Here is a 27844-nt window from a genome sequence, read left to right on the forward strand (position 1 = left end):
AGCTTTTACACCACTTCATCCTTACTGCAGTAATTTGGGTAGGGCTCTGTTCTCTCCTTGTTGCATATTATTGTGTGCTCCCTCATCTCCTGCCCTCTGTCAATTTTGAGATGACAGCTGCAGCTTTTACAGGCCCCCTTTATGCTAGCAGTTCTCTACCTGTGTTTGCTCTCACCTCCATTTTCAGGTATCCTAAAAAAGATCTTCAATCCCCAAGTAAATTTCCAAATCCACTTCACTTTCTCATTAGGTATCTCATTTTAAACTTTGCTTAGGCAACATCTTTGGAGTCACCTTGGCCCTTTCTCTTACACTCCCCATCTAGTCCATCAGTATGTCCTCTTTAGTTCCAGAATATAATCAGAGTGTGTCCACTTCTCATGACTCTCTCTTCTCCAAACCCTCCTAATGGCTTCTCCAGAGGCCCCAGGGCCCACAAGATCCTATATGTTCTACACCCAACCCAGCTGGGGTCAGCATAGTATATACTCAGGGTCGGTGTATTTGTTTTCCTTCTGCCTGGTATGTTTTCAACAGGGATCCATGTGTCTCGAACCTTCAATTACTTTTCCAAATACTCTCCACTCAGAGGTCAGTTTATTAAAAGTTTTTCTTGACCTTCTTATTTAGAATGTCCCCTTTACTCTGCTTTATATATTTTTTTCACATTTCCCCCCCCCCCCTTTTTTTTTTTTGAGATGGAGTTTTGCTCTGATGTTGTTCAGGCTGGAGTGCAATGGTGAGATCTTGGCTCACTGCAACCTCCACCTCCCAGGTTCAAGCGATTTTCCTGCCTCCGTCTCCTGTGTAGCTGGGATTACAGGCACCCATTACCACGCCCAGCTAATTTTTTGTATTTTTAGTAGAGACCGGGGTTTCATTATGTTGGCCAGGCTGCTCTTGAACTCCTCACCTCAGGCGATCCACCCACCTTGGCCTCCTAAAGTGCTGGGATTACAGGCACGAGCCACAGGGCCCAGCCTATTTTTTTTCATAGTCTTAAAACTGTTTGACAAACTGTGCATTTGTTATGTGGCTTCTTCCACTAGAATGTAAGCTTCTTGAAGGCAACAACATTGTCTTATTTAGTGTTCTATCTTCAGTTCCTAGAACAGTACGTGTTAGGGGGTAGGTTCTTAATGTATATTTATTGAATGAACTAGTGTGGAGATGCTTGTACTGTGAGCTGGGGCTCTAGCAATTTATCAGTCCCAAGGATAATTAACCTCCAGAAACATGAAGAGATCCAACGATGAATAATTTGTTTCATTTAAATTACGTACACTTTTTTATCTTGATCTGTTTGCTTTTTACAAACTTACGTTCTCTCACTGAAACAGCCTTCTATTTTAAGTGTGAAGCCCTTAATAGGGGGGATGATTTTTAAAGGGGAAAATGTTAGGTTTGGATATTCATTACTTTTGGCAGTGGTTAATGTAATGCTAATTTTCAGTGAATTAAGATGCTCAAGAGATTAATAAGAGTTGCAGAGAATGATACTGAACAAAGGCTTAGAAACGTACATAATTCATTTTCTCCTCGTTTCCATTGAAAATTTCAGGAGAAGGCCGGGCGCGGTGGCTCACGCCTGTAATCCCAGCACTGTGGGAGGCCAAGGCGGGTGGATCACGAGATCAGGAGATCGAGATCATCCTGGCTAACATGGTGAAACCCTGTCTCTACTAAAAATACAAAAAATTAGCCAGGTGTGGTGGTGGGTGCCTGTAGTCCCAGCTACTCGGGAGGCTGAGGCAGGAGAATGGCGTGAACCCAGGAGGTGGAGCTTGCAGTGAGCCAAGATCGGGCCACTGCACTCCAGCCTGGGTGACAGCTCCGTCTCAAAAAACAAAAACAAAAAAAACAAAAAAAACCAGGAGAAAATTGTGGCATACACCATGCTGGCTATTTTGGCAGTTCTCTTAGGCCTTGCTGTTATACCTCTATGTTTATTGGGCATAATATCTTCTACCTCCATCCACACCGCTACATTCTACTTAATAGTTGTGTTGTAACAAGTATTGGATATTTGAGAAAATTTCATTTCTGTTTATTTTTGAAGTCTATTTTTATTTCCCAAGTAGCCAAATGATAATATTTTAGTATAATAATAATCTACTTGAGAAGCAGATTCCCTGAATAACTTTATGTGAGACTTGTCTACTTTCTTACATATATTTACAGCAGGAATGGTTAGAAATTAGTTGATAATCAAATTGAAATTGTGTATTTGTTAAAAACTAGTGATTTGCTTGGAGTAGTGAAACGTATAGTGATTGCCTTTTAGATTTGGTCAGGCTGAAGGAAATCATTTTATGACCCTAGTTACAACTTGGACGTCCATGGCATTCTTGTAAGTGAGGGCTGTTGTCACAGGATTTTTAGGATGTCACTTTTCCAGCCAGAAACCTCTGTGGCTGGGGATGCCTTTGCCCGAGTTTTGCTCTGGCCCGCTGGGCTTGTTCTGCCTGCTCTACCTGGCAGGCTGCACTCGGCTTGTGCTACTGGCCTGGATCTCATGCCTGCCAAGGACGAGGCAGGCACGGAGTGGCGAGGGGTTTGTGAGTTCAGGGTCCTCCGGCCACTGTGCACAGCCAGGCATGCCAACTGTGGTGGGGCAGGCAGCTCCAGGCACAGGCACTGGCTCCGTGCAAGGCTGTGGTTGGACCAGGCATACTGCAGTTCGCTTCCACTGTGGGCACCGGGGAACACGGTGGCGCCCGGAAACTTGGAGACACCAGGAACTGCAGAGCCCCAAAGAGGATGTCACAGCCCTGGCTTAGGGAGCCCCTAGGTCTGGGCTCCCTGAAGGGCTGCAGCTCTTCTCTCCTTCTCATCTCCCACAATGTAGTGAGCAGGGGAGGGGGAGGATCACCCCTGTTTGTGTTACAGCTCTTTCAGTCTGGCCATTCCTTGGGTCCCAAGTTCTTGTCCCACATCCAAGAGGAATGAGGTATGCAGACAACTGGAGGGTGAGCAAGGTACAGGGGAACTTCATTGAGCAACAGAAGAGTTCTCAGGAGACCTGAAGTGAGTAGCCCTTTTCCGCAGGCAAGTCGACGTAATGAGTGTCCAGCTCTCAGTGTAGAGGAGACCTGTAGTGCGTAGCTCCTTTCCACAGGCAGGTCATCCTGACTAGTGGAGGAGACCCCCCAGGGGGTTGCTCCTTCCAACAGCTAGTAGTCCCCATGTCTTTCTGAGTCTGGCTGAGTCCAGAGTTTTTCTGGGCTCAGAAGAGAGGAAGTGTGCTGATTGGTCCATGCGCAGCCATGAGTGGGCCTGGAAAAAGCACTGTAAGTTTTCATCCCCTGCTGCAGACTCAACCCAGAACTGGCAGCCCAGCGGCTCCCAGGCTTCAGGCTGTCCCTGGCTTGAAGGTGGGGTTTCACCAGGGACCTGTCCCTTCCCACCTAGGAACCTGTCTCCCGCAGCTGTCAACATGTCATCCACGGCGCCCAAGGTATTTGCGCCAAGAGGTGCCTGCAGGCCCCTGTCGAGCTGCTCTCAGCCCCCTGGCCTCCCTCCTGTGCTTGTTGGCATCCAAAGTCCAGAGGGGGCCGAGCCGGAGGTTGGGGATACCAGGGGCTCTGGCATGTCAGCACCACCCTGTGTGCATGCATACCCGGCCGGGTGGCAACAGTACCTGGGCTTGGCTACAGCTTTGCTCCACACTGGATCAGGCACCAGGAGCGTGGAGAGGCCAGGGAGCAGGAGCAGGCACTTCTTGAGCCTGCTGGCGGGGCAGTGGGCCTTCGCCGGCCCCCAAGAGCACAGGGATGCCCTGGTCCAGAGCTGTGGCTGTGCAGCTGCAGCTGTGTCTGGGAGCATGGGGCTCCTGCTCTGATAACTCTGTAGAAGTTGGGGCTCCTGCCTGTTTCTGGCCCCCACAGGCACCATGGAGTGCGCAGCCCTGGCCACACTTTGCCCTCTGCAGCTGGTGTCCTCACAGCGGCTGCTCCAGACTGGCTGCTGCTGCCATCATTGCCAGTGATCCCAGCGATTCTGGTGATTGAATCACAGAGCATGTGGCACAACAGTTCTGGATTTTCAGAACATGAAGGGGGTGGTGACAGAGGTTGACTGGTAATGCAAGGGTAATTACAGTAGCAAGAACAACCAGGAGAGAGAATTTGCTAAAAGATAAAATCAAATTGATAAATCTGATGCTGGTATAAATTTCTTCAAGAGCCTTTGCAGTAATAACAGATGAGGAAACCACCCTTCTTATGTCTTTATTAAGTAGTCAACAAAATTACAGTGTTTTTGCTGGGAGATGTGCCAACTAACTGCTGATGGCTGAACTATCAAACTCTGGTTATTGGAGGCACAAAAATATGATTCCAAGGAGTGTTAGGTAGAAATTCTCATTTTAGCTTAGTAATATATATTAAAGTATTTGCTGAAATGTTTTTTATTACATTTTGAAATGTGTTTGAAGTGTGTTAAATGCTTTTCAAAAACAATACATTTTTGGTTATAAAACGTGAATAAAATTTCAATAAAATGTATGATTTTATTTTAAAGTCTGTGGCTCAGTGATATTAAGTACATTCACATTGTTTTGCAACTGGCACCACCATGCATCTCCAGGGCTTTTTAAAAAATCTTCCCAGACTGCAGCTCTGTACCTGTTAACAATAACTCTCCATTCTCCCCGGCTCCAGCCCCTGGCAGCCGTCATTCTGCTTGCAGTTTCTATGAATTTAACTAGTCTAGGTGTCTCATATGAGTGGGATCATATAGTATCTGTCCCTTTGTGACTAGTTTATTTCACTTAGCCTGATGTCCTCAAGGTTCATCCATGTTGTAGCATGTATCAGAATTTCCTTCCTGTCTAAGGCTGAATAATATTCCGTTATACACATGGATTGGCTACATGTTATTTACTCATCCATCCATCCATCCATGGGCATTGGGGTCACTTTGCCCCCTGCTGCTCTGAACAGGGGTGTACACATATCTGTTCGAGTCTCTGCTTTCAGTTCTTTTGGGTATATGCCCAGCTGTAGAATTGCTGGGTCATGTGGTAATACTATTTTTCATTTGAGGGAAAAATTTATTTTAATTTTTTGCTGGGAGTTGTGCCTGTTAACTGCTGGTGGCTGAACTATTGAGTTCTGGTTAATGAAGGCACAAAAATACGATTTTGAGGAGTGTTAGGTAGAAATTTTCATGTTAGCTTAGTAATACGTTATGTTTCAATATTATTTTACTTAAAGCACTATTTTTCACAGTGCTTGTACCATCTTGCATTCCCACTAATGATGCACAAGGGTTTCAGTTTCTTGACATCCTCACGAACACCACTACTTTTCTTTTTTGGATGTAGCCACCCTAGTGAGTGTGAGGTGGCATCTCCTTGTGAGTTTGATTTGCATCCTAATGATGAGTGATGTTGAGTGTCTTTTCATGTGCTTATTGGCCTTTTGTATATCCTCTCTGGAGAAATGCCCAGATAAATATTTTTAAGAGTAAAATTAGCTAAGTTAGGAAAAATATCACATGATACCTAGTAAGAATGGTTTCTTGGACATGAGTTCTCTCTCCACTGTTCTCTGTGGAGTCATGCTCTTCTCCCAGTTCCTTTCTAGTTAGGCAAGCTAAGCTGGAAGCTTTTTTTGGAATAGCGTCCTGACCAGCTGGTGCCCCCTTCTCTCCCAGGGGATCAGACGTTGTGAGGGCCGCAGATGGGCGTCCAGCCCTGGCCCACCTTTGAGAGCCGGGTTCTTGAGATGCTGCCATGGCTGGCTCCTTCTCACCTGCCGCCATCACTCCCTGAGCACTGAGGTGCTGGGCCCTTTCTCAGGCAGACTTTGTTCTTAGAAGATTTGTTCATCGAAATGTTTGTTGATTGTGATTGCATGTGGTTCAGCCTTGGGGCATCAGTTGTGGTTGGGGTGAGTTTTTCACGAAGAGAAGCCCCTTTGATTTTCAGTTCTTGGGGGTCAACCTCAACATACAGAGTAGGAGTCACAAGTTTTTTCTGCAAAGAAACTGATAGTAAATATTTTAGACTTTTTTGGACCATAAAGTTCCTGTTGCACCTTCTCAATTCTGCTGTTGCAGCAGGAAAGTAGCCGCAGACAATACATAAATGAATGCTCGTGCCTGTATTGCAATACTTTATTTACAAAATCAGGCAGCACACCGTATTTTGGCCCATGGACCACAGTGTGATGACCTCTGATGTAGGGTTTCACTTTTCACCATCTCCAGTTTGACTAACCTCTGTGATTTTACCATAGGCAGATATCCAAGTGGAGCAGAACCGGCAACACTTCTATGAACTGTCTCTCGAGTATGTGTGTAAGCTGCAAGAAATCCAAGAAAGAAAGAAGTTTGAGTTTGTGGAACCTGTGAGCATTATTGCCAAGTTGTTTGCTGGTGGATTTTTGCAATATAAGATAAATATTTATCTTCCTAGATCTGATTTATGGTTTATAGTTACTAGAGGCCATAGTGCATAAACATGAAAGAGACATGTTTAAAAGGGCAGACACAGATAGCCATGAAGTCAAGGAATTGCCTCTAAATCAGTGGTTCTCAGCTGTATTTGCACTGTAACACGTAGTATTCCCATTGCTACATGATCTCAAGGAAGGCAACCAGGTGCAATTTCTGCCACCTTAGCCTATAGCTCTATCTTTTAAAAATTTCTCTGAAATAATTTATACTAGATTGAGTGAACATGGGTTGTTTATACCAGTTCAAACTTTGGTACTTTAAACAATCATTTGTAAGATGACTTCGAACACAACTCACAATGCTTATGGCAATCTAAGTTTAGAAGCAGGATATGGAATATTTGAGACAGTTTTGTGAGTTACTCTAACAATTCTTTTTACTTATATTAGAAACACATGATTTTTGTTTGTGATTATATAGATGTTTTCTAGTAGCTTCAGTTGTTTATATATGAAGATATATGCACATGAATGTATATATCATAATGTAAAGGATATTTCATGTGGATTTCAGCAAAAAAACATTGGAACTCATTCTCAGGATTCATTTTAATTTTAATATCGACTTGTTGAATGGTTTCTTTTTCTTAAACAGCTTTATTAAGATAACATTCGCACACTATACAATTTACTCATTGTGTGTATGGTTTATAGAAACAAGAATAACCAAGTAATGATTAAAAATGAGCATTTGTGGAGCTATGGTTTAGTTGGAGCAATAGTCATTAACCTAAACCATTAGAGAAAAACTCAACCTCCTCAAAGCTTTCTTTTTAATGTGAAATAATAATAATGGCCTGCTTTTATTGGGCATTTATAATGCTCAGTCTGTGTTCAAGTCATTGTTCTAAGTGTTGTACCGAACTCATTATTCCACACTATAACTCAATGAGGAGATAAGGAAATAGAAGTAGAGAAAGGTTGAATAATTTGCCCAAGGTCCCATAACAAGTCATGGCTGACGTTGGGAATGGAGCCTGCTGGGCATTTGGTGTCAGAGCCCCAGATTCCTAACCACCCACAGTGTGGCATTTGGAAGAAAATGAATCTCAAGATTTCCTTAACTCTCTCCCCAGATCACTTCTCTTCACTTTAGATTTATTGACTCACATGTGGAGCAGAGGCAACAGCCCTCTAATTCAGAGACAGGTTGGGAGTTGGTAGAAAACTAAAGGTTTAATTACGGGTTTGAGGCTGCCCCTGGCAAGTCATGGAATATCTTTGTCAACAAAACACAGGGGTTGCAGTCTGCTGGATGTGGCTGGGGAAAGCCTGGAGCTCTTTGATTCTGTGATTTTACTTTCTTAAAAGATTGTATCAACCTATAGTGATAAGATTTCAATTACAAATACTGGGTTTCTCCTGACTAAAGAGGGCAAATGGATGACTTTATAATTCAATTTTTCCTGCAGAACATGCCGTATAAGCTGTCTAATGGCTGTGATATTTAAGGGAAAAAAAGCATCATTTTCTATAAAGACCAATTAATAGATAATATGTACTTGGGTTTACTTGAATATTAGTGACTTCCCTTTAATCAGTTTATTTCAGTGGAATAACAAGGAGATGGCGGGGGGAACACTTGGTTGTTTATATTATTCTTTTTTTCTCCTGAGTTTTTTTGTGCTAATATCTCTTTTCTTCCTGTGTCTTAGATGCTGTCATTTTTTCAGGGGATGTTTACCTTCTATCATCAGGGCCATGAACTTGCCAAAGACTTCAATCACTACAAAATGGAACTACAGATCAACATTCAGAATGTAAGGAAATGAAAGCTTTCTTTATAAAAAGATGTTTGAAAAGTGTATTCATTTGTGTGTTGTTATGAAAAGCTTTAAATGAAGACAAAGCTGATCTGTTGGTACTGAGAAACTGAGGGTATGCTGCCACCTGCTGGTCAACTCTTGGTGTGACCAACTGCTCTACAGTTGGTTGAGGCTTGGGAAATTCTGCCACCTGGCGGCTTTTCCTGCAGTTTCTGGGTCAGTTCTAAGGATAAGCTTTGTTATGTTAACTCTAAATCACCTATGTCTGCAACAGACAAAAGAGCACTCCACTTTAAGGCATTGAATTTATAATGCACCAGATTTCTTCTCCTTTAACTGGGCATCTTGATTTTTGTTCCCAGATAGGCTTATCGTTTGAGTGGAATTTCTTCCCTATATTTTATGCATATTTACTAATGCATTGGTGTTTACAGTTGCTGTTGGTCTTGATTATTTTCCTTTGGAAAATGTGTGCTTTCTGCCAGGTCTCAGATAAAGAGATTTAGGAGAATGTTACTAAGCAGTATACTATATGTCATTTTGATCAGGTGATGTATGTTTTTCCTCTCAATACTAGTTGATCCTGGAAGCGTCCTCATTGACAAGCTGGTCAGGGTATGTTGAGCGTAATTTGAGGTCTCATTAGGAATGTAGTGAGATAGCTTTGTGACAAACTCACAGCACATAATGAAAGACACACAGGTAGATGGATGGGAAGCTGTGGTTGTTGCCTGCTCTTCATTTCTTTCACAATTAGAAGTTGAGAGTGGGCCAGGCGCAGTGGTTCATGCCTGTAATCCCAGCACTTTGGGAGGCCTAGGCGGGCAGATCGCAAGGTCAAGAGATTGAGACCATCCTGGCCAACATGGTGAAACCCTGTCTCCACTAAAAATACAAAAATTAGCTGGGTGTGGTGGAGTGCGCCTGTAATCCCAGCTACTCGGGAGGCTGAGGCAGGAGAATTGCTTGAACCCGGGAGGCAGAGGTTGCAGTGATCCGAGACCATGCCACTGCACTCCAGCCTGGGTGACAGAGTGAGACTCTGTCTCAAAAAAAAAAAAAAAAAAAAAAAAAAAAGTTGAGGGTGAATACCTTTTGTGTAGATTTTGTTTCTAACTTTTTTTTTTTTTTTTAAATGTACAGTTCCCTATGCTTGGGAGTGTAGCTGATAAAACCTCTTATTTTTATAATTTATGTGTCAACTTGTATTTGAGGATTGTTTGGACATTCAGCTGGGCTAATGATAGAGTTCTGGAATAGATTCTTTCTTTTTCTGCTGCCGTGGTCTCACAATTTGTGAAAACAGTTATAAAATATGTGGTATGACTATAATGTGACAAAATTTAAAAATCCAAAATGGGTGTGTGTGGATTCATTCTAGTCACCCCAAAATTGTCCCTGCAGGTAGTAGAATATTGAGTCTAATGATGTTGAGTTTTTTTTGTTTTTTTTTTTTGGGACAGGGTGTCGCTCTGTCGCTGAGGCTGAAGTGCAGTGGCACAACCACTGCTCACTGCAGCCTCAACCTCCTAGGCTCAAGTAGTCCTCCTGCCTCAGCCTCCTGAGTAGCTGGGACTACAGGTGCATGCCAGCACATCCAGCTAATTTTTTTTTCTTTTCGGTAGTGATGGCATCTCACTGTGTTGCCCAGGCTGCTCAAACTTCAGGGTTCAAGTGATCCTCCTTCCTCAGCCTCCCAAGATCCTGGCATTACGGGGGTGAGCCACCATGCCTGGCCGATGTTGAGATTATTCAGAATATTTTTGCAGGCAGCAGAAAGCAGTTATGTAAAAAGAACACTAGATAGTTTACATAAGTGGTCCCCAACCTTTTTGGCACCAGGGACTGGTTTTAAGGAAGACAATTCTTCTATAGATGCAGTGGGGGTGAGAGAAGGTAGAGTATGGTTTCATGATGAGACTCTTCCACCTCAGGTCATCAGGCATTAGAGTCTCATAAGGAGTGCACAATCTAGATCCTTCACGTGCGCAGTTCACAACAGGGTTCATGCTCCTGTGAGAATCTAATGCCACCGCTGATCTGACAGAAGGTGGACTCAGGCGGTTATGCTCACCTGCTGCTCACCTCTGTCATGTGACCCAGTTCCTAACAGGCCATGGACCAGTACCGGTCGGCAGCCTAGGGGTTGGGGACACCTGCTTGAGATTATAACTCATGTTTTCCCCTCTGCTTACTGGCTATATAATTTGTGGAAATTCACCTTTTCTGTCTGGACCTCATCTGTCAAGTGCAGGGCTGGCCAGAATGAGAACCTTCAGGCAGGACTGTATATACAACTTCTAGAATCAAGGTAAAATGAAGAAGATAGTGCCCCTTATTTAGAGATAATTAAGAGTTTCAGATCAGAGGCATTTGATCATTAAACCAAGCAGAATCTCTTCTGAGCACAGGGCCCTGTGGACTGCATAGGTGAATGCCCCTGAAGCCAGCTCTCTGCCTCAGACTCTGGGGTGAGCTGTGGGGAAACGTCAGTCTCTTGGGATGTTGAGTGAAACTCCTTGCACAGCTGGTTTATTTGTGGAAGTGTGTTTATAACACACCTGTGGGGAAGTGGGGGGTCTGTTTACCTTCTATAAACCAAAAAACTTTCAGAGGCATTAAATATTTAGATGGGAATGAGCAATATTCAGTCTGGAAATCTTATGAGCAAACCTTGAAGCTAAGCTGTCATTTGAAATGTTTCACAAAATGACCTGGTTGGAATCCTTAATATATTCAGAACTTATACAATTGACAACAGTAATCATTTTCTGTAGAGACATGGGGAAATGACAGTTTATTGAAAAAAAGCCTTTTTTGTATTCTCTGTCACTTAAGGATATGGTCATCAGTAAATCTCCCTACATTCTCAACCTTTTCTCTAAATATTCCTCTCTTGATTTTATTTGACTGTTTCTTAATAAACACTCTTACAACTCAGAGTTTCTGTCTGCGTCACCTTCAGTATTGAGAACACTTGATCTAGGTGGCGTCTTTGCTCTTCAAGATTTTTAGCTTTTAGCTAATTTTTTATCAGAAACACAAGCACTTATGAAAAGCAGGTCACTCATTCTGTATCATCTGCTATACCTGAGTGATGTTGTAATTTGCTCATTTCTTGGCCATTCGTCTCATTCCTTGATGTCAGTTTTTTTATTATAATAAAGAGAAAATGTTGGGTATATAAAACAACATATTGTTGAAAAAAGTCCCAGTTTTGTGTGTGTGTGTGTGTGTGTGTGTGTGTGTGTTGCATTTATTTGTTTGTTTGTTTGAGATGGGAGTCTCGCCCTGTCACCTAGGCTGGAATGCAGCGGCCCAATCAATCTCGGCTCACTGCAAGCTCCGCCTCCCGGATTCATGCCATTCTCCTGCCTGTAGCTGGGACTACAGGCACCTGCCACCATGCCCAGCTAATTTTTTTGTATTTTTTGATAGAGATGGGGATTCACCATGTTAGTCAGGATGATCTCGATCTCCTGACCTCGTGATCCGCCTGCCTTGGCCTCCAAAGTGTTGGGATTACAGGCGTGAGCCACCATGCCCGGCCGCATATATGTATTTTAGGAAACATAATCAAGTGTTAACTGCCTCTGCATTATAACATCATAAATATTTTGGTCATCTTTTTAGTATTTAATTTTAGTAAAAAAGCAAAACTTTATAATCAGAAAAAGGTAAAAGGTATTTAAAAGCGAAAACCTATTTTTCCCCATTTGATAATACCTATTGTAAAAGTGGCTAGACTTTTTTTTTAGAAATTGAGTCTTCATTTTCTATAATCTAGAGTAATAAATGGAAATCAAGAAAGCAGCAAGATGGCTTTTAGGAAATGGGTTTTCCAGAAGAAATTTGGAAATTGCCTCAAATTTAAAGAATATTTTAAGAAACTAATTTTGCACTTTTGTGATTTCTGTCTCCCGAAGAATGTGGGGAAGAAGAGACTAGAATAGAATTCTTCCTGGAAGGAAATACAGTGTGCAAAATTTTAGGATTTGTAAAGAGTCCCTAGAAGATAACAAGAATGGGTAGGAAGTATTTAAGAATATGGGCAAAATATTTTTGTCGCAGTGTTCTAAGGAAAGTAGAATACCAAAACTACAGACTGTGTGTGTGTGTGTTTTTGAGACGGAGTCTCGCTCTGTTGCCCAGGCTGGAGTGCAGTGGCCCGGTCTCGGCTCACTGTAAGCTGCGCCTCCTGGGTTCATGCCGTTCTCCTGCCTCAGCCTCTCGAGTAGCTGGAACTACAGGTGCCCGCCACCATGCCCAGCTAATTTTTGTATTTTTAGTAGAGACGGGGTTTCACCGTGTTAGCCAGGATGGTCTCGATCTCCTGACCTTGTGATCTGCCCGCCTTGGCCTCCCAAAGTGCTGGGATTACAGGCGTGAGCCACCGTGCCCGGCCGTGTGTGTGTTTTTAAGAGATTAGAAATGGCCACATTAAAATATAACAGCAGTTACTTGACGGGTGGGCTTAAGGTTAGCTTTAGTCTTACTTATCCCTTTTGTTTTTGCCCCCCAAATAGGACTATTCGTGTCCGTCTCTCTGTTTTACAATGATACGGATTAGTTTCTATAATCAGAAAAAAGTTTTTTAAAGATGTTTTCTCTTTCAATCAGATTTCAAATACTAAAATCATAAGGCTTAATTTAAACCTAGTTTATTTGGAAATGTTTAATTACTAAAGGATATAAAGAAAACAAGGCAGCAATGATGATAGATAGCATTAGACAGTGTCCTACCATATAGATTATTGTGAGGATTAAAGAACCATGTAAATGCTCAAATGTTACCTATTGTAACGTTTGGGGTCTAACACTCTTGTAATTAGAAGATGCCTTCATATGTACTTGGAACTTATAATTGGAAATTGCAAGGTTTTAGCCATTCTATTGATTTTATGCAAAGTTTTCAATTCATAATTTACCTAAACATGGTACATTTAAAAAACAATGGCTGGGGATGGTGGCTCACGCCTATAATCACAGCACTTTGGGACATTGAGGCGGGAGGATCACTTGAGCCCCAGAGTTCAGGACCAGCCTGGGCAACATAGTGAGACCCTGTCTCCACAAAAAATAGAGAAAAATTAGCTGGAGGTGGTGGTGCATGTGAGTAGTCCCTGAACTCGGGAGGCTGAGGTGGGAGGATCATTTGAGCCTGGGAGGTCGAGGCTGCGGTGAACTGTGATTGTGCCACTTTACTCCAGCCTGAGCAACAGAGTGAGACTCGGTCAAAAAAAAAAAAAAAAAGAAACCTTCCATTCCCAGTGCAGAAAATACACCTCTGAGGAAGTCGGGTGGTGAGGGAGAGGGGGATCTCATGGAGGCGTCTGCAGCAGGGATGGTGGAGTGGTGATGAGACAGAGGTGGCTGCTGGGGCATTTGGGAGATTGCTTATGCTGAGTGGAGATGTTAAGTGATCACATAAGCAGGCATATTGAGAATGAGAACCAGGCTTCTTACTGTCTGGGAAGAAATTCACGAATTTGGAAGGAGACTGGAAAGAAACCTGAAGAACTGGAGTAGAATTAGATTTCTTGGTAGGAAGTCATGGGTTTTCAAATATATAGGTAGATATAGAAGTAGTGATTGTGTGTTTTTATAAACACATATGCTCTGTATATACAGTTGACTCTTGAACAACGCTGGGGTTAGCACCCCTGCGCTATTGGATGTCTGCGTGTAACTTTTGACTTCCCCCAAACTTGACTACTCATCACCTACTGTTGATCAGAAGCCTTACCCATAACAGAAATAGTTGATTACCACATATTTTGTGTGTTCTATGTATGATATACTGTGTTCTTACAATGAAGTAAGCTAGAGAAAATGTTTTTACAAAAATCATCAGGAAGAGAAAATATACTTACTATTCATTAAGTGGAAGTGGATCATCATAAAGGCCTTCATGTGTGTCTTCATAATGAGCAGGCTGAGGAGGAAGAGTTGCTGTTGCAGGAGTTGTAGATGGGGAGGAAAATCCATGTATAAGTAGATCCAGAAAGTTCAAGCCTGTGTTAAGGCTCAACTGTATGTACATCTATTTCCTAAGTCTGTCTGCTGAGAAGACTTAGAAGCAATGATACCTCCTTAGCTGTGGGCACACTGTACCCAGATCTTGGTTTCCAAATACTAAATAATCTCCACTAAAAAGAACAAGAGCTCCTTTCCAGGACTGGGGCAGGGAAAGTATAAGATGAGCCTAGCGTACTTTACTGGACCAGAAGGTAAGGAACTGGTCGAAGAATTAAGGGGACCAGTCAAAAGACAGAAGCCAGTTCAAAGGGACTCCTGCTGCTCAAATCTAGGGCAATTTGAGCATGAACATAAATAATAGGATTATTGGCTTAAATAGAAGTGTGTGTTCATGTTCATACCTGTGATAGCATCCATACATGTATGGTATGCACATATATGCATATGTGTATATATATTATACACACATGGGGAGAAATAAGGGTTGGAAGGAATCTCAGCAAAATGACCAAGGAGGGGAATAAAATCAGGGTGAAATTAGTACAAAGATGGGGATAAGGGCCGGGGATGGTGGCTCATGCTTGTAATCCCAACAGTGTGGGAGGCTGAAGCGGATAGACTGCTTGAGCCCAGGAGTTCGAGACCAGCCTGGGCCCCATAGTGAGACCCCCATCTCTACCAAAAAAAAAAGAAAACACACGCACACATAAATTTAGCCTGGTGTGGTGTTGTGCGCCTGTAGTCCCTGCTCCTCTGAAGGCTGAGGTGAGAGGATGACTTGAGTTCAGGAGGTCGAGGCTGCGGTGAGGTATTATCATGCCACTGTACTCCAGCCTGGGAGACAGAGTGAGACCCTGTTTAAAAAAAAAAAAAAAAAATGGGGATAAAACCTGGAGAAATGGAAGGAGAGAGGGAACCTAGCCATCAACAACTGAGTTCTACTTTCTTTGCAGGCTTACAGTTTCTTACAGGACATAAGCTGATTTTTTTCGCAGCTCTTAGTTTGTGTTTAAAAAAAAAAACCTCTGCAGGCAGGTTTTCCCTTTTACAATCTACATTTATCAGACTCTCCATTCCTTTACAAAATAGATGTGCCATTCTAACATTTTGCCACGCTTAGGACCCTTGGCAGCCCCTTTTATTGTAGGCAGGAAGGAGGAGAAATTTCAATAATAATTTTCTGTCTCAGTTCCTCCACAGTTTCACATCAGCAGTTTTTTGGTATTAATACAATTATTTTTGAGCCTGGATGAAGAAGTGTCCAGGAACACGGTGGTGCCGACTCATCACAATTGCCTTGATAATTCTGTCACTTCATCTTGTATATATGTTTTCAGTGTAGCCGTTTGACAGATATTGGCACATCAAGTCTCCTGGGTTTCAGAAATGTGATTTGTCTCTTCAGATATCAAAGACATTATTTGTGTAGGTGAGATTTTTTTTTCCCCCCTTCTGTCTTCAGGGAAGACATGTCACTTTCAAGTGTAATTGCCATGACCTGGAAAAACTGACACTTGTATTTATTAGTTTGCAAAGAAGAATTAAACTTTTTCAGATTCTGAGTATTTACAGACTGCTAATGTAACAGTAACAAATCAGACTGATTGAGTCAGATTGGTTGTTGCAAAGGAAATACTTCTCAGGTAGATATATTAAAACCTACTTATATTTTAAACCTAAAATTTAGTAATAGTGTGAGACCTGAAGGCAGGAATTTTTATGTTGAATAATAAAATTATTAATGGTGTTAGAAAGCCTCCAAAGTAACCTGTGGTAACCTTGGCTTATACTCCTCTGGTAGCTGTTTTACCGCTATTTTTTTTTTTTCTTTGCACATGAATCTCAGGAGGCACACTGGAAAGAATGGGGGTATTTTGAGAAATTTATAAAAAAGTTATTTAGAGTTAAAAAATGTAATTACATTTATGCAGAGATTTTAAAATGTTCATGAGAAAACTCATATGAGAACTTAACATTTATGTGTGTTTTTTAATCCATTTCAGACACGGAATCGATTTGAAGGAACAAGGTCAGAAGTGGAAGAGCTTATGAACAAAATCAGACAGAATCCCAAGGACCACAAACGAGCAAGTCAGTTTACAGCCGAAGGCTACCTGTATGTCCAGGAAAAAAGTAAGAGGCGCTCCAGCAGTGGCTGCGTGGCTGCTTAAAAATGCAAATTATTGAAAACTCTGCTATTCTTGCCATTACTGTGACATTTTGGGCAATTATTCCTACCCCTTTCTCTGCCTGCTCCTATCGCCTAGTGGGTGTATATTTCATGTTTAGGGGAAACACATTCCAGCCCTGGAGAGAGGGGGTACTGTGAGGTTAGGAGTGTCTGTGAGCACCCTGTTCTTCAGACACTCCACTAGCTTCTGTTTTACACTGTGTGCACCCCAGGAACATGCTTGTAAGAGAGTCAGAATTTGGTGTAAGGCTGAAAATGAGCCAGAGCTACGAGGGTATTACGTTTTTTCTCCTTCCCCCTCACCTCTGCCCTCATCACCAATGCGTACAGGCACACACATTCATACGCACGTACACATCCTCTCCCTCTCACAACCCTGCCTCTCTGTCATCTTAAGGTCAAGAGGGACATATTAGTATTTTTCTTCTTCCTTCATACCATTTTTGTTCCCACCAATCTGAGATAGTTAGTTCTTATAAAATCATCAGGAAGATTGCAGATGGTGATAAAAGATATTCCTACGTGGCATCCTAACTTGTAGGCTTTTTAGTCTTTGTTGCTGTCTTAGCAAATATGCAGTGCATAGATTGTTCTCATTTTGAAAATTAAAAGACCTGTATTTCTTTCAGACTTTGAACATTTGGTCTTATTTTAACAGCTAAGTTCTTAACGTTTACTGCTTCAACTGTACAACCCAATTGCTAGTTAGCAGAAAGGATGAGAATGTGAAATGTGCCTCTTTACTATTTCCCTCTCTCTCTACCCTTAACTGTAATTAGGGTGTTTTACAGTTTTCACTTCATTTAAGTGTGGCTGATTTACAGGACTTTCAATCCGACCTAAAAATTTAGCAGTAGACATGACTCAGGGAAGGTTACAGGGTATCTGTGCTTTGAATAGAAGTTAATGTTCTATGCAGGCAGCAGGATGGTTGTGCCTTTTCCATTTGCCCTTATTTAATCTGGAATCTCACAGCCTTCACCTCTTGTGAGCAGTTGTATGATATGGCAGAAGTCTCCATTTTTCTCATACATTATCTTCTTAATCTCAGTTTTTAAAATTGAATTTGAAAGAAGTAAATTAAAACTCAAGATAGGGGCCGGTGCGGTTTCTCACGCTTGTAATCCCAGCACTCTGGGAAGCCGAGGCGGGCGGATCACGAGGTCAGGAGATCGAGACCATCCTGGCTAATACAGTGAAACCCCGTCTCTATTAAAAAATACAAAAAATTAGCTGGGCATAGTGGCAGGCACCTGTAGTCCCAGCTACTCGGGAGGCTGAGGCAGGAGAATGGCGTGAACCTGGGAGGCGGAGCTTGCAGTGACCCAAGGTCGCGCCACTGCACTCCAGCCTGGGTGACAAAGCGAGACTCTGTCTCAAAAAAAGAAAAAACAAAAACAACTCGATAGTCTTGAGAATGTTAGAATTATTTGTATTATATGCCCAAGTGAAAATCACAGGAAACTTTAATTTTTAGATTCATCACTGTTGCCTTTGAGAGAAATTGGACTGAAACAACATAACAGTAGTAGTAAAATTCTTTCCTCATTTACTGTATACCCAGCCTTGTGCTAAACTCGTATACAACTTGTCTCATTTATCCATAAAACAACCCTATGAAGTATAAGGTACTATTACTATTCCGCATTTATAAATGAAAATGGAGGCACTGAGAGGTAAATAATGTTCCCTAGGTCATACAAATACTAAATGCTGGAGTTGTCATTCTGAACCTGGAGTCTGTGTTGGTAATGTCTCCCGTAAATTGCTTGGCGCTTGAACAGGCCTGAAAGAGCATCATTAGTGTGTATGCCCAGAGCTGGTTGAATAGGCTCTGTTGGTTGTCAGAAGGGAATGGTGGCTTAAGTAGTGGAAAGACCTTGATATTTGGGGTCAGAGATTCTGATTTAAGGTTCGGCTTGGTCATTTTCCAGGCATTTGGGCTAAGCTTAAATTTTTTTTTAGATTAAAAAGACAGTATCATCCTCTCTGGGCACTTTTTTTTTTTCTTAGAGTTAAATAAAATATCTGTGCAATATTTTTTGTGAACCATAGAATATAGTACAAATGCTGGTTCTTTAAAACACAAAGCAATGTTTCCCAAATTCAGGTGTTTGGACTAATGATGGTCTGAGATAAAATTGATAGTGGTCTGGTAACCCCTTTCATCTATTACCCCTATCCCAAATAACGTAATTAGCTTTTCCTAAAGCTAGCTAAAAACATTCCTTTTACATGAGTTATTTTTCCCCTCCTGGGCTTATCCTTTTTGATTTTTAGGTGTAGAAACTTTGTTTGTTTGTTTGTACATGAAATTATGGTGATAACAGATGTTAACTGCTTTTTTGAAAAATGTCTTGACTCAGTAAAGTAAGAAATTGTCAACTTCTGCTGGGCCTAACCTTTAATTTGTTATGGTTGGACTTTTATTGGCATGTGAAGTTCCAGATGCTAGAGGTCCCTCTGACATACAGCATTGTCCTGTGAGCCCTGATGGTGGTACTGCTGACTTAGTAAGAGTGGAAAAGGGGTTCAGAGAGTGTTCTGGGGCATACTTGGACAGTCACTCCTATTGAGTCTTACATTTCTTATTCTTAATACTTTTTTTTTTTTTGCTGAGATTACAGGCATGAGCCACGAGGCCCAGCTATTCCCTTGGTTCTTAAGATTTTTTAGACCTTACTGATTACAGTAATGTTAAGCCAGACAATACCAATGTTAATTTATTTTATTTTGTTTTTTGACAGTGTTGCTCTGTCACCAAGGCTGTAGTGCAGTGGCACGATCTCATCTCACTGCAACTTCCACCTCCTGGGTTCAAGCCATTCTCCTGCTGCACCCTCCCCAGTAGCTGGGATTACAGGCACGCACCACCACGCCCAGCTAATTTTTTTTTTTTTTTTTTTTTTTTTTTTGGAGACAGAGTCTCTGTCACCCAGGCTGGAGTGCAGTGGCGCGATCTCAGCTCACTGCAACCTCCGCCTCCTGGGTTCAGCCTATTCACCTGCCTCAGCCTCCCGAGTAGCTGGGACTACAGACGTGTGCCACCACACCTGGCTAAATTTTTTGTATTTTAGTAGAGACAGGGTTTCACCACGTTGGCCAACATGGTCTCCATCTCCTGACTTCGTGATCCACCCGCCTTGGCCTCCCAAAGTGCTAGGATTACAGGCGTGAGCCACTGTGCCTGGCCCATACTTCATTTTTAAAGGCTAGCTTTCAATCATCAGTAAGAGCAGCTGCTTACCAGGATGCTGTTCATGGACTTAAAGCATTAGGTGGATTTTTAGACTAGATGCTTCTTAGCACTATGATTCTACAATTCTATCATTTTGAGAGGCCAGAATTAAATCCCAAACCATCTCATATATGAGATGGAACTTTTGAAACCTTTGTGAGCTCTTAATACCTAGAAACAAACAAAAAATAGAGCTTATAATTAAGAGATTTTCAGGTAGGACATAACTGTTGATTTTTCTAGCAAACTATTTAAACAGTATGTCTTTAAATCACTTCTGTCTTGCTAAATCTTAGAGTTTTGTTTCAAAGTATCTCTTATTTTCCCTCTTCTTCTTCTTTTTTTTTTTGAGTCGGAGTCTCGCTCTGTTGCCCAGGCTGGAGTGCAGTGGCGCGATCTCGGCTCATTGCAAGCTCTGCCTCCTGGGTTCACGCCATTCTCCTGCCTCAGCCTCCCAAGTAGCTAGGACTATAGGCGCCTGCCACTACGCCCGGCTAATTTTTTTAGTAGAGACGGGGTTTCACCGTGTTAGCCAGGATGGTCTTGATCTCCTGACCTCGTGATCTGCCTGCCTCGGCCTCCCAAAGTGCTGGGATTACAGGCGTGAGCCACCATGCCCGGCCTCCCCTCTTCTTCTTAGAACTAGCAGTATTGCTGATCTGTTTCGTTGATTCAACTGTAATCGTTGCTGCGTTTTAGACGTTTCCTCTTTAGTAATGTGTTTGTAGCTCTGCATATCTGCTTATTTATGAGGGAAAATATAAAGGGCTGTTTTTTTGTTGAAGGGCCTGCTCCGTTTGGTTCCAATTGGGTCAAACACTATTGCATGTATCGAAAAGCAGCGAAGAAGTTCAACATGATCCCATTTGAGCACAGATCTGGAGGGAAACTTGTAAGTATTTGATTCAACATACAATAGATTATAGTCTGTCAGAGGTAGTGTTTGAGGGTATCATTTTAATAGTTTATATTTTAATGGTTTATATTCATGGATGGTAAATAAATTGTTAGTATTAAAATCTTTGTTTTGTTTTTAAGTGAAATGGGCCAGAAGACAGAACAATATATATGTTTTCTGAATTACATGCATGGGTTTTAAACCACTAGATTTTTTCTTTTTTTTAAGTTCTGTGATACATGTGCAGAACGTGCAGGTTTGTTACATAGGTATACATGTGTCATGGTGATTTGCTGCACCCATCAAACCGTCATCTACATTAGATATTTCTCCTAATGCTATCCCTCCCCTAGCCCCCAGCCCCCTCACAGACCCCAGTGTGTGATGTTCCCTTCCCTGTGTCCATGTGTTCTCATTGTCAGCTCCCACTTAAGAGTGAGAATATGTGGTTTTAACCACTAGATATTTTTTAGGTGAACAATAGAATCCTTTTTATGTCACTGTTTGGAAGATAAAGGTAACACTGACAGCAAGCTTTCATGACTCATTGGTTCCTCAGCATTTATACGATGGAACTGACTTGCTGTTCATAGCCTGAAAACAAAGAAGAGTGATCTACAATAAATTTTACTGTTGTTCCGTTCATCTTACAAAGTTCTCACATAGGTATTCACCATTTAGTTAACTGTTCCCCCTGAAACTAAAACAGCAAAGCATGATAGTAAGAAAAGAGCAAGAAGACCTCACAGAGTTGGCTGTGTAGGAAAGGTGATCTTTATATGTATTTTAAATGGAATCTGCAGCTTATTACAATAATTAATGGCCTAGAGACAAAACTTCCCACCAATGTTGAACGTAATTGATAACACATTTTAAGAAAGCAGCTTAATTCGTTGCTTACTGGGTGAAATGGGTATGGTTTTGCTTAGGTGAATAAAAAAAGAAAAACCTATGTTCCCTTCTATTTACTTATACTATGCCTTTCCTGAAAAATATTTACAGCAGCTTTTAATAAAAACACAATATAATAAACAGACATGGAAAATTAGTCATGGTGAGGAGAAGGAAGTGAGGAGATGGCTCTTGAAGCATCAGATTTGAGAGTGAGTTTCCTGTCAGAGCCAATTCAAGTCCTAAGATATTTCTGCTTGGTGATGTCTGTTTTAGCCTCCAAATAATAATAATAAATATGTTATGGAATATAACTGTGAGATTTTGAATATTTGTATATCTTAATGTTTGTTATTTAGAGATCTTCACATTCTGGAAAATGTTAAAATGTTCAATAAGTGTGTACTCACACTTTATATAGTTCTTTTACTGAGCACCTGTATTTCTGCATTGCAAATTAAGTAAAGATAAATTCAGGGTGATTCACATAGGAAAGAGAGAAATTGCATATATTAAGTGTTTCTAGCTTTCGATTATCAAAATATTTAATCTAGGGTTATTGGTGTACTTTTAGGCTGACCTGTATGGAATTGCAATTTTTATAGGCCAAAAATAGTCACATATTGTTTGTGACATGTGGTGTGACATAATATGAAATAAATTATTACACTAAAAAAGAGTACAATAAGAGACTAACAGTATTCCAGTATCTTAAAAACTGTACTGTTAATCTACCTTTAAAAATTAACATTTGGCCAGGTACACTGGCTCACGCCTGTAATCCCAGCACTTTGGGAGGCCGAGGTGGGCAGATAACTTGAGGTCAGGAGTTCGAGACTGGCCTGGCCAACATGGTGAAATCCTGTCTCTACTAAAAATACAAAAATTAGCCAGTCATGGTGATGCACACATGTAATCCCAGCTACTTGGGTGGCTGAGTCACAGAGTTGCTTGAACCCAGGAGGCGGAGTTTGCAGTGAGCTGAGATTGCACCACTGCACTCCAGCCTGGGCAACAGAGCAAGACTGTCAAAAAAAGAAATAATAATAACATTGGTATTGTCTGGCTTAACATTACCGTAATCAGTAAGGTCTAGAAAATCTTAAGAATCAAGAGAATGGCCGGGCGCGGTGGTTCACGCCTGTAATCCCAGCACTTTGGGAGGCCGAGGCGGGTGGATCATCTGAGGTCAGGAGATCGACACCAGCCTGGCCAACATGGTGAAACCCTGTTTCTACCGAAAATACAAAAATCAACCAGGTGTGGTGGTGCATGCTGGTAATCCCAGCTACTCTGGGGGCTGAGGCAGGAGAATCACTTGAACCTGAGAGATGGAGGTTGCAGTGAGCCAAGATCGTGCCACTGCACTCCAGCCTGGGTGAAAGAGCGAGACTCCCTTCTCAAAAGAATCAGGAGAATGACAAAAATATTAATATTTTAGATTCTAAATAGCATTTAAATAAGCCAGTTTGAAAGAGGATAGGGTAAAGAGAAGGGACTTAAGATCTTGAACCTTGCTCCCCTGCTCTCCAGTATAGAATGGCTGAGTATGTATATACTTATCCTGTAGGTTTTGAGAATGTTCAAAATGATTATTTGCAGGGGGATGGAGAGGTGTTCTTTTTGAAAGAATGTACCAAGAGGCATACTGACTCCATTGACAGAAGGTTTTGTTTTGACATAGAAGCTGCTGATCGGTAAGTTATTGGAATTATTGGACATGGTGAAAAAGTCGTTTTAAAAAAATGATTTAAAAAAATAGAGGTTAGTTGCAACTGTGATTTCTGTGGCCTGGGAGAATGTTATCTTGCTATATTTCCAGGCTGTGTGTTCATTATAAGCTGTTTAGTCTTGATCACCGGGTTTAGCTACAGGGTGATAGTTTCATCTTGATTTAGTTAGGAGTCATTCTAACCAGAGTTATCACTTAAAAAATAACCTTGGAGGCCAGGTGCAGTGGCTCACACCTGTAATCCCAGCGCTTTGGGAGGCCCAAGTGGATGGATCACGAGGTCCAGGAGTTCCAGACCATCCAGGCCAAGATGGTGAAACCCTGTCTCTACTGAAAATACAAAAAAATTAGCCAGGCGTGGTGGCATACACCTGTAGTCCCAGCTACATGGGAGGCTGAGGCAGGAGAACCACTTGAACCCAGGAGGCGGAGGCTGCAGTGAGCCAAGATGGTGCCACTGCACTCCAGCCTGGGCGACAGAGTGAGACTCCATCTCAAAAACAAAATTGCCTTGGAATTTTTCATTGTTGATCCAAGTCTAATTTGTAGCATGAAGAGAAAAATGGCAAGAGGAACTGGGTGACAAAACTAAAAAGGGGTGATAGGTAGCTAGCTACTAATACAGAACAACATTGATTTGTGTATGGGGGGGTTTTCAGTGTCTACATCCTGTACGTGATGGAGGGTCTTAGGCAAACTCTTTCTGTTTATTCAAAGATGAATTCTTTTTTTTTTTTTTTCGTATTGTATGACTTCCAGTTATTTAGTTGTAAAAGAATCTTTGCCAGAGAGGAAGAAGTAGAAGAGAAAAATTTGTTCGTCAGTATTACTGCTTGTCTGGCATTAATTTCTATGTCCTCCAGTAGCATTAAGGAAAATCCTAGTGCTCATAGAATATTTGCTTTTTAATGGCTGACAGCACAGTGATTCCTTGCCAGCCCTGGTTTTGGCAGTGATAATTTTTAGGTAAGGCTGTTCTATGATTGTATAATAAAAGCTTGTGAGATTTGTTAAAGCAAAAAAGTTCAGGTCAGAACCCAGGAATACAAAAGTAATTAATGCTGCTTCCTCTCTTAGATGATATAGTTGAGTCTCTGGGGGTAGTGCAGAGAGGAACGATTAGTGGTTCACTTTATAATAAATGAATTGAAGACCATTTATTTGTACATAAAAACAGGCCCTTAAGCACCATGATAAGTTTGGTACTACTGTGAAAAGGAGAAGTGGTTAAATAAGCATTTTGCCAAGATAGGAAAAATATGAAAACGTCAGTGTAAAAGAGGTTGGGTCTTGCTATGTTGCCCAAGCTGGTCTCAAAACTCCTGGACTCAAGCAATCCTCCCACCTTGGCCTCCCAAAGTCATAGGACTACAGGTGTGAGCCACCATGCCTGGCCTAAATTTCAAGCCAGTAAGAACTCTTCCAAACTTTAAGAAGGGAATTAGTCAGTGTAACGCAAGTCGAGCATACATCTGTGTGCACACACCCATGGGTAGCATTGGATTCCTTTCTGAGTGCCACTGTTCTAAATGCTTCTGTGTTTTATCTCAGCTAATTCCTTGCCATAGCTCTCTCAGGTAGTTGTTACTGTTTCCATTTTATGATGAGAAACTGAGGCACAGAGCATTTGAGCAATTTCCCCAAGGTCATGTAGCTAGTGGGTAGTTGAAGAGCTGAGATTTGAGCCCCTGCATTCTCTGCCTAGAGCCCCACATCTTATCTTTTTCTTTTTTCTTTCTTTTTTTTTTTTTTGAGACGAGTTTCACTCTTTTTGCCCAGGCTGGAGTGCAGTGGTGCAATCTTGGCTCACTGTGACCTCTGCCTCCCAGGTTCAAGTGATTCTTCTGCCTCAGCCTCCTGAGTAGCTGGGATTATAGGGGCACACTACCACACCCGGCTAATTTTTGTATTTTTAGTAGAGACAGGGTTTTACTATGTTGGCCAGGCTGGTCTTGAACTCCTGACCTCAAGTGATCCACCCGCCTCGGCCTCCCAAAGTGCTGGGATTACAGGCAAGAGCCACTGTGCCCAGCTTGAGCCCTACCTCTTAACCACTGTGCCATAAGTCTCTGCAGATTACCATATAATCAGAATGTTTTCTAAATAATTGACAAAGATGAGTTAGCAGTGCTGTCTACTAGAGAATATGTTAAGTGAGGTGAATCTGATTAGTTTTGAAAGCAGGGTACTTCTATAATGCAATTTAATCCTTTTAATCATCCAGAGTCTCTGGTTTTCTCTGAGACCTTGATCATCCCCAATTTTCTTTTCTTTTCTTTCTTTTTTTTTTTTGTCAGCCATGATCCTTGCTATGATTGGAACCACTCTCTACCCCTCAAAGACATTGATGAGGGATTCCTATGGAGGTGCTTACACATACAAAGGATAATACCTGTAGGGAGACTCTTAGAACAGGGGAGGACTTTAGGTCGATGATCTATTCTAGTGTTTTTCAAGTGCTTTATAGGGAGACCCTCTTTTCAAATAAAATTTCATGTTAATGCATATATAAAGCAAAAAAAGTGGGTTCCCTTATTAAAGAGGCATAGGGGCCTGGATTCCCCCCCCCCCCCCCCCCCTTTTAGCTTCTGTCTTTTTTCTTGCAGAAGTCTCTAGTTTACTTCCATTGAGGCCCACAGCTCCTTTCTGGGAACTCCTGGCAGGGGGACCTAATCTAGTTTAGGTGGCTAAATAAAGGCACACAGAGGATCTGACATCTAAATTCATAAATTAAAGGGTTATCTGGAGTCAGCTGGGATTGAGAGTCATGTGTCAGGTAGAGTGAGTGTCGCATGTGGAGGCCTGGAGGCAGGAGAGAGCATGATGTATTTGAGACACCTAGCATCACTAGTGCAAGAGCCAGAGAGAGTGGGAGAAGAGGCTTGAGATGGGGCAAGGGCCTGAACTTGAAGATTTTGAACTTAATCCATTAAATAGTCTTAAGCAGGGCAGTGAGTGACAATTATATTTGTATTTCTCAAAGCTCATTCTGGCAGAGTAAGAAAGATCTGGAGGTAGCAGGAGGGGACAAGAGGAAGTAGTTTAAGGACAGGGTGAGAGGGCCAGGATTGGTGTGGTGGCAGTGGGGGTGGAGCCAAGTGGGGTAGATTTTTGGGGATAAACTGGATGTTGCAGTAGAGGGTGAAGGAGTGGGGAAGGTTTCTGGCTTGAGTAGCTAGATGGTACCATTTACTAAGGTGGGAAACAGTGGGGGCATAAGGATGGGGGAAGACAGTGAAATTAGTTTGGGTCATTGTATTAGTTCATTTTCACACTGCTATGAAGAAATACCCAAGACTGGATAATTTATAAAGAAAAAGAGGTTTAATGGACTCACAGTTCCATATGGTTGGGGAGGCCTCATAATCATGGCAGAAGGCGAAAGAGGAGCAAAGGTACATCTTACATGGCAGCAGGCAAGAGAACGTGTGCAGGGAACTGCCCTTTATAAAAACCATTAGATCTTGTGAGACTTATTCACTGTCACGAGAATAGCATGGGAGAAACCCATTCCCATGATTCAGTTACCTCCCACCAGGTCCCTCCCACAACATATGGGGATTATGGGAGCTACAATTCAAGATGAGACTTGGGTGGGGACACAGCCAAACCATATCAGTCATGTTGAGTTAGATTGCTGTGGGTCATTATGAAGAGAAACCTGGGAGGAAATTGGGTACAGAGCTTGGTGGCTGTGGCAGCATTTGATTTGTTATTCACGTTTGACCTCCTGAAACTCTCCATCCTTTTACTTCCATGACAGTTAACTGTTCTGGTTCTCCCTCAGATCTCTTGGTCCTCTCCAGTTTGGCTGTTGCTCCTTTAAACGTTGCCATTTCCTATAGTTGTTTTTCTGTATCCATCCATTCTCATGGTTTCACACTTGAAAGTGTATCTCTCTGTAATATGTAGTTTTCTTACCCTTTTCTGTGTTTTGAACTGCTTCTAGAATGTTTAGCTCCCTAATCCTAAAATCCGAGATCTATAATGCTTCCAAATGCAAAGCTTTTTTAGCACTGGCATAATGCCACAAGTGGAGAATTCCATACCTGACCTCATGTGATGGGTTGTAGTCAGAACTTCGTTTCATGCACAAAATTATTAAAAATGTTGTACAAAGTTACCTACAGGCTACATGTATAAGGGGTATATGAAACATACATGAATTTCTTGATGAGATTTGGTTTCCATTCCCAAGGTATCTCATTTTGTATGTGCAAATATTCTAAAATCCAAAAAAAATTGAAATCCAAAACCCTTCTGGTCGCAAGCATTTTGGATAAAGGATACTCAACCGTTGCATTGCCAATTCTGCTCTTTTTACAAGTCTTGGTAATTTCAGTATGGCTTCAGATGATGCTTTCAGCACTTGGCATCTTGACTTGTTAAGTTCCTCTCCTTCAGTGACCTTGTTCTTTACCGTACCTCAGCCGTTCTCTCCGGTGTTCATTCCTTAGACCTTGTCATTGCAAGGAACTGCAGTCCTCAGCAATCCTGATTGCAAGACTTTCTCTTTCTACCACCTTCTTTCCTAATAAGTACCCTTAGATTCCTCAGTTAAGCCCTACAATCTGCTGTTCCTCGTGCACTCACTTTCTTCCTTAACTAGTTGAAATTTCATAGTCACTCATCATAGTCCCTTTTTAATACCCTCCACTCCACTGCTGCTTTCCTTCTTTATTTTGCTT

The 27844-nt window shown here is 41.8% G+C and overlaps 1 protein-coding gene across 6 annotated transcripts in view; it reads left to right on the top strand.

Moving 5' to 3' along the window:
* ARHGAP10 (Rho GTPase activating protein 10) overlaps positions 1–27844 on the top strand; it is a 337402-nt gene that overhangs the window by 125255 nt on the left and 184303 nt on the right. For all 6 annotated transcript variants that reach the window (XM_054486509.2, XM_054486510.2, XM_063664171.1 and 3 more), the window contains 5 exons: positions 6243–6353; positions 8117–8221; positions 16210–16339; positions 20421–20527; positions 23027–23121. In XM_054486509.2, the coding sequence (XP_054342484.1) occupies positions 6243–6353; positions 8117–8221; positions 16210–16339; positions 20421–20527; positions 23027–23121 (548 nt within the window). The remainder of the gene's footprint in view (positions 1–6242; positions 6354–8116; positions 8222–16209; positions 16340–20420; positions 20528–23026; positions 23122–27844) is intronic.

Source organism: Pongo pygmaeus, chromosome 3 (genome assembly GCF_028885625.2).
Source record: "Pongo pygmaeus isolate AG05252 chromosome 3, NHGRI_mPonPyg2-v2.0_pri, whole genome shotgun sequence".
Taxonomy (NCBI): domain Eukaryota; kingdom Metazoa; phylum Chordata; class Mammalia; order Primates; family Hominidae; genus Pongo; species Pongo pygmaeus.